At 46.4% G+C, this 6,893-nt stretch overlaps 1 protein-coding gene across 1 annotated transcript in view; it reads left to right on the top strand.

The window, feature by feature from the left end:
• The window catches only part of DPYD (dihydropyrimidine dehydrogenase), a 672,292-nt gene that overhangs the window by 329,967 nt on the left and 335,432 nt on the right, over positions 1-6,893 (top strand). Inside the window, exon 11 of the mRNA XM_019531048.1 lies at positions 1,830-2,040. Coding sequence (XP_019386593.1) covers positions 1,830-2,040 — 211 coding nt within the window. The remainder of the gene's footprint in view (positions 1-1,829; positions 2,041-6,893) is intronic.

Raw genomic sequence — 6,893 nt, forward strand, 5'->3', positions numbered from 1 at the left:
GAACACCTTGCTGGGGTCATTTGACCCCAGTACTCTTTCCTGCCATGGCAGGGGGTCGGACTTGATGATCTGCTCAGGTCCTTTCTGACCCTAGAAACTATGAAACTCGGGGCATGGACAAACTTTCATTTAGAGCAGCTTTGAAAGAGGAAGAGAGAGCTGCTACTCACAAGCATGTAGCTACAAGTGAGTTAAATCACCTAAACCTTGAATGAAACAGAGTTAAATTTAGAGCAGTTTTACTACATTTGCATTGCTATAGGCTCCAGCACAGAAACAGGGCTGTGAGGGCAGAACAGCTGCTGAGCACAGCAGCTCCCCCTCCCGTTTTGAAATCACCCCAAGTGAAGGTTTCTCTGTGTCCTTATGCTATCTAGATGATGTTAAAATCCTGCTTGAAAAAGTATGATGTAGCTTTAACCTGGCGGAGAGCCTCGGCCAGATAGCATAAGTTAAAACTGTGATTGCTCTTCCTTGTTAAGATTTTAACCTGTGTTAGTTAATGAAAACTATTTTAACATGAGTTAAAAATGCACTTTTTTCCTTGTTGAGAAAATGCCTGAGTAAGGGACTCAGGATGTGCCTCAAGGCAGTAGCATAAGTATAGGTGTCAACCAGGCATTGTGCTCTAAGTGTGACTTAGAAGTGTGCACAAGAAGAGAGCCATCACGGGAGCTGGCCTGGCTTGCTGCTACTGCCCAGGATGCAGAACTTTCTTGTTATGTCTGTGCCTCAAGGAAAGGAATGAAACATCAGATTCTGATGTAATTTACAGTAGCTTTATTCCCTCATTTCCATAAGTTATGTGAATGAAGCTTACAGAGGAGGGAAGAAAGGCTCTATGGGGATTCTAGATGTCTTAAATGTGTTATTGACTTATTTCTTCACCATTTCCACTGTGTTTTGGGGTATGCTCTCAAGCAAATTCCACATGTGGTAAATGCAGTAATTCATACTGGGGACCCCCCCCCCCATGCTATTCTTAAGCTCCCTGTCTGGCTGTAGTCAAGAGCAGAGTCAGGTATTCTCCTGTGCAGCTTCACTGTCTCATTTTTGGATTTGGCATGTATGGGGCTTACTTGAGGGCAGCATCCTCCAGGAACACTGGAGGGTGGTATAGACGGACCTAAAATGATCTATTCACTTCTGCTGTGCTATTCACTTGTAAAGGGACTTCAGAAAGTCCCAAACACTTGGATGTAGCCAGTGGGAAACACTAAAACATTAAACTATCCATTACACATCTCCATTTACTAGCTCTTTTGAGACCACTATATACTGAGTTTCCTATATAAGAAATTCAGAATGGGGAGGGCACCGCCCACGTGTTTTCCAGTAGCCTTTTAGTATTTGCCCAAGACAAGGAAGATCTTGGTTGTAGGTCCTTCTCACCCCAAGGGTGGTCCGCTTAGCTATTTCACTTATTAGGAGAGTGACCTAGTCATCAGGCTGAAGATGAGGGCACTCTCCATCCCTCCTGCTAAATCTGAGCCTCAGGGAAGACAAAAATGTAGAAGTCATGAGATCACAAGAACAAACAAATGGCAGTTCGTCTTTGTAGTCTGTTAGCTAGGGCACTCTCTTGGGAAGAGGAGTCCTGGATTCTGGTACCTGCAGTAAGGTTTGTTTTTGTTTTTAACCAATCGTATGTAAAATGCATGTAAAGAACAAAAAGAATGTTTCTGAGGTAGATACAGCATTGAAAAAATATCTGTGGCAATCCTGTGACCGCCACCATTAAATCAGTGCTAAGTACACCTAGTGCCCTTTTCAGGAACATACTGCAAGACATAATAGCATTTGTATTATTTTGATTTTTCACTCCACAGATGGAATTGGCAAAAGAAGAAAAGTGTGAATTTCTGCCTTTCCTCTCCCCTTGGAAGGTTGTGGTGAAAGGTGGACGAATTGTTGCCATGGAGTTTGTTCGAACTGAGCAAGATCAAGAAGGAAACTGGAAAGAAGATGAGGATCAAATTGTCCGTCTGAAAGCAGATATAGTTATCAGTGCCTTTGGTTCAATTTTAAGTGACTGTAAAGGTAATGCTTATAATAATACACTCTAACAGCTTGCTGTTATTTCAGTAGTAACCCATTCAGTTTTGGGACCACTTTTTTTTCAATTTTAATATTCTTAATGAAAATAGATGGATTTTGTTTTCCTATTCTAAATATTGTCCCTAATTATAACTCTACAAAGAGGCTGAATGAGGGTAGAATTGGGCCTAAATGTTCAAAAAAGATTACTAGTTTAGGTCACTGCTTTAAATGTTTAGTAACCAATTGAAGATGCCAAAAGAAGGCCACATTTTTAGAAGGTATAGCCTACTTGCCTTCTGTTGGGTCCCCTGTAGTATGGCTGAAATTACAGACCCAAAAAATGAAGCCAAAATCATTACTCACTTGGAAGGGTAAGTTTATGGAGTTGTACTTTGAACAATATATGACAATATTACCCTATGTCATGAAGTGAGATCCCCAGGGGTGGTTGTGATGCCCCTGGCAGCTCTGTGACCATGCAAGCTGTGCCCCTAGGGCACCCTGATATCTTGTCTGCCATGTCTTTGATGGAAAAATAACTCAGGAGGCTGCCCACAAGACTTAACTTAGTCCTGGTTCATTGAATCTTACTCAAGCTCTCTGATGTGTAGGCCCTTTGCCAGGCCTGTCTTCAGTGCACTGCTGCATGAGGCACCTCAGGCCTTAGAGGCCAATTGCATGGCTCCAACCACCCCTTTACTATGCCCCATGCTCTGTTGGGGCCTTGGCCTACTTGGACTCCACCCCTTTGATATAGCTAGGCCTTCTTGTTTAGATCCACTGTGTTGGGCCCGGCTTTGAGGCACTAGCCCACAAACTCCTCTTATTACTGGGCCCCTTGCCCTTGCAGCTCACGCCCCTCTGGCGCTGGGTTCTCTGGCCCCTTGCAGCTCATGCCCCTCTGGCGCTGGGCTCTCTGGCCCCTTGCAGATCATGCCCCTCTGGCACTGGGCTCTCTGGCCCCGTGCAGCTTGCGCCTCTCTGGCGCTGGGCTCTCTGGCCCCTTGCAGCTCATGCCCCTCTGGCGCTGGGCTCTTCGCAGCCCCTGAGACTGCACCCCTCTGGTGCTGGGGCTCTACACAATCATGTGCCCCCAGTGAGGTCTCCTCCCCTATTAGCCTCTTCCTGGTCCACTACTTCAAACAATAACACAAACCTAAGCCCCTGGGCTACAACATAACATTAATAATAAAAGCAGCATGCTGCCCCTTTAAGAGGGCCAACTCCCACCCTTAGAATACCAGACCCCTTTATCCCTGGGCACCTTGTGAGCCCTAGAGTCTTACTGCATTTGAAGATAGCAAAGATCAAGCCCCAGATGCCTTGGGCTTCTCTCTTGTGCAGGAGCTCCTTCTCCTGACAGTTGCCATACTGAGAGTGACCGACAGCCCGCCTCAGCCAACTTATATGTGCCCTGGGCTATGACTCCTTCCGATCAGCTGACCACCTGCAGGTGCCTGTGAATTACTTTGTTAGCCTGTTACTCAGGCAACCTACAGCTGTGGGGCTTTATGTAGCCTGCCAGGCTCCTTTGCTAAGCTGTTTTTGTTCTTAAAGGCTCAGGCTTCCTTTTCCCGGAGCAAGCAACATACAGGATTTTGCAGAGCTATCCTGCCACCGATAGTTCCCCCATATTCGCCAGCCTCGGTAAAGTGTCATTTTAAGCTTTGCCCTGGACTGGTCAAGATTTCCCACCTTAGAAGGTGTTTCCTATACCGCTTTCTCTGGCGACTGGTTTGAAGCCTGCTAATCCCTGTACTTCTCTGGTCCTCCCTTGGTCCTCTGGCTTAGCTTTGGATGGCTGAAACTTTGTCTAGGGATTGGTCTCCTGGTCCATCCCCATCCCCTGGCATAATCCCTGGTGCTTTCTGCCCCATAATAGGCCTCTTACTGGCTCTCTTTTCTCTTCAACTACCCCCTTCGTTATGTTACCAGGAAGATTCTTTTCTTTCCTAGGACCTCTATCCTCCTCTGTCTCTGGGGATGCAATCTTCTTTCTCTCTCTTGTCTGTCTAGACCATATAGGTGTATGTTCTGTCTCCCCACTTCTCAGGGTTACTGGTTCCAGAACTCAATTTTTCCCTGGCCTATGGGTCATTCATCAACCTTCCTATACCCAGTCACATAAGCGACACCCCCTATCTTCCCTGCAAATAGCTCCTTCACCATTCACCATTTTTCATGACCTGGGAAGTTACTAATAAATATCTGGGGCCTTCTTCCAGGCCTCTGCTTCCTTTCTGTCTGGTTACCTTTAACAGGGTAAGGCCCTCAGGATGGGCTTGATCCCTAAACAGGACTCAAGAGCTTTACCCTTTCCGAAGTGTCCCTGGGTGTTTGCTCCACTATTCTCTCCTCTAGGCCTCTCACTTGTTTGGCCACTGTGGCCTTAGTCACCCTCTCTTTTCTGAAGCGTTTATCTGACTCAGTCTGTGCCTGGGATTAGCCCGCCCTTACTCCCTGTCTTTTTCGTCTTGGGCGTTCCACCCTCTGAGTGCAGCCATGCTCAAACTGGTCCCTGCCTCTGCTTCTTACCTGAGGCTGTTCTTTCTTTTGTTTAGCTGCCATACCTGCCAACTCCACTTCTAACTGCTGGATGCAGTCTGTTACTGTGAATATCTTGGTGTTATGTTGGCTGGTAAGTTCTCCCAGCTTCTTCCTCAATTGGTCCATTTCTAATCTGTGCTGGCTAGTCAAATTGCCCCACTTCTGATCCAGACACCCCAGCATCACTGGTCAGACCTCTTCCTGTGCAGGTGGGGATCCTACTTCTGAAGGCCAATCTGTCCCAGTGTTCTTCGCTCGCTGAGATGGCCCTCTCTCAGCTTCTGAACTCCCTATGCCTGGGCATTCAGGTAGTTCCCTGGTCTCCTGAGACTTCAGGGCTCCTAGCCTTGTGGCCTCTAGCTGTTTCTTGATCTCATTTAAGATTCCTGTCAATGCCTCTATCATCTGAAAGTGGTCCTGACACCCTGCTCTAGCTGCTGCTACCTGTTTTGTTAAGAACACTCCCATCAAAGCCACTTTTTCATGCAGTTGCTCCACTGAGGGCTTGCAGCTTCCCCTCCATCTCAGCAAGCATGGTACGGCATTGTGTATGTAGTGCTTCATTCTCACCGCTGTCCTATGTTTTTGTACTAACTTGGTCCACTTGATCCTGTAAGTGTTTATTTTCCTGCTCTAATGATAGGACCTGATCTGTTGTGCTTTGTACACATGACTGTAGATGGTCCCTTGCTATATACGTTGCTGCCTCTCTCACCTTGCCTGCTTCCAGAAGGGTCCTCGTAGATTGTATCTTCTCTTCCAGTCGTCCTTTTTCATCTTCTGCCTTTTTCAGCCAGGCCTGTGTTTCTTCTTCAATGGAGAACAAGCTGTCCCAAATCAGTTTAACTTCTCCCTCCTGTTCTTTGCCTGCTTCCGTCTCCACTGCCATCATCTTCCCTGCAGACTCTTCCAATTGGAAGTACGTCTGTTGCAAACTGTCTAACTCCTCACACGATGCTTCTACTTGATCTTCTCTTCTCTATAGCTGCTTCTCTATGGCCTCTGTAATATCTTTTGATACTTCTGCTTGTTGTGCAAGGTCTTACTTACTGTGGTAGCTGACCATGAGATGTTTATAGATCACCTATCTTCCAAAAACCACCTTATTTTGGAAAAGCTAATCCTTTAGTGAATGGTGAATGATATACCTAAGTTCATAGATTTCATAAACATTAGGGCTGGAAGAGACCTTGTAAGACCATCAGGTTCAGCCCCCTGCCCAAGGAGCAGAAGTCAGCAGGGGTCAAATGAGCTCAGCAAGATAGGCATCCAAATGTTTTTGAAAGTACCCAGAGTTGGTGCTTGTACCACCTCTAGGGGGAGGCTATTCCAGGCCTTGGGGACTAGACAATAAATTTTTTTTTCCTTATGTCTAGCCTCAAATGGTCTTTCAGGAGTTTGTGACCATTGGAACTTGTCTTCCCATAGGGTGCCATGGTGAACAAATGTTCTCCCAGTTCCTGATGCACACCCCTTATGTACTGTCACCAAGTCCCTCTTGAGCATACACTTTTCCAGGCTGAAGAGTCCCATGTCTCTCAGCCTCTCCACATAAGGCCTGTTCTCTTGTCCTCTAATTACTCATGTGGCTCTCCTCTGGACTCTCTCAAGCTTCTCCACATCCTTTCTGAATTGCGGCGCCCAGAACTGGACACAGTATTCCAGCTGTGGTCTCACCAAGGCTGAGTAAAGTGGGAGGATGGCTTCCTGGGTCTTGCTTGAGATGCACTGGTAGATGCAAGCCAGAATTTTGTTTGCTTTGCTGGCTGCAACATTGCATTGGTGGCTCATGTTCATCTTGTGGTTAATCATGACCCCCAAGTCTCTTTTGGTTTAAGTTCTTTATTTAAAGCTTAGTTTTAAATGATGTCAAACAATTGCACTTTTTTTTCATTGTTAGATTGGTATGAAGTGTGGGGGTTTTGCCCTTCTGTAGCAAAGGGCGTGGCAATTCCTGGGATCTTTTGTGACTATATTAAGAGCCTTTACAGAAGCAGGACATTGGACACCATGGTCCCCCTGTTTTACCTGTGGTGGGTTGAGGTGTTATGTCTTATGCTGTGCAAAGGATGAGTGTGTAGTTTTACTAAGATGTTACATTATGGATTTGCATAGGATGGTTTGAATAGAGATGAACGTGCTTTAGGCAGGTGGTTGGACTAGATCACTTATGGAGGGCCACTTGTATGGTTGAGGGCCTCCGTGGCCAGCCCTATGAGGAGAGGCTGAGGGACCTGAATCTCTTCAGTCTCTGCAAGAGGAGACTGAGGGGGGATCTTGTGGCTGCCTACAACCTTATCAGGGAC

Source organism: Crocodylus porosus, unplaced genomic scaffold, assembly GCF_001723895.1.
Source record: "Crocodylus porosus isolate Cpor-Errol unplaced genomic scaffold, CroPor_comp1, whole genome shotgun sequence".
NCBI lineage: Eukaryota > Metazoa > Chordata > Crocodylia > Crocodylidae > Crocodylus > Crocodylus porosus.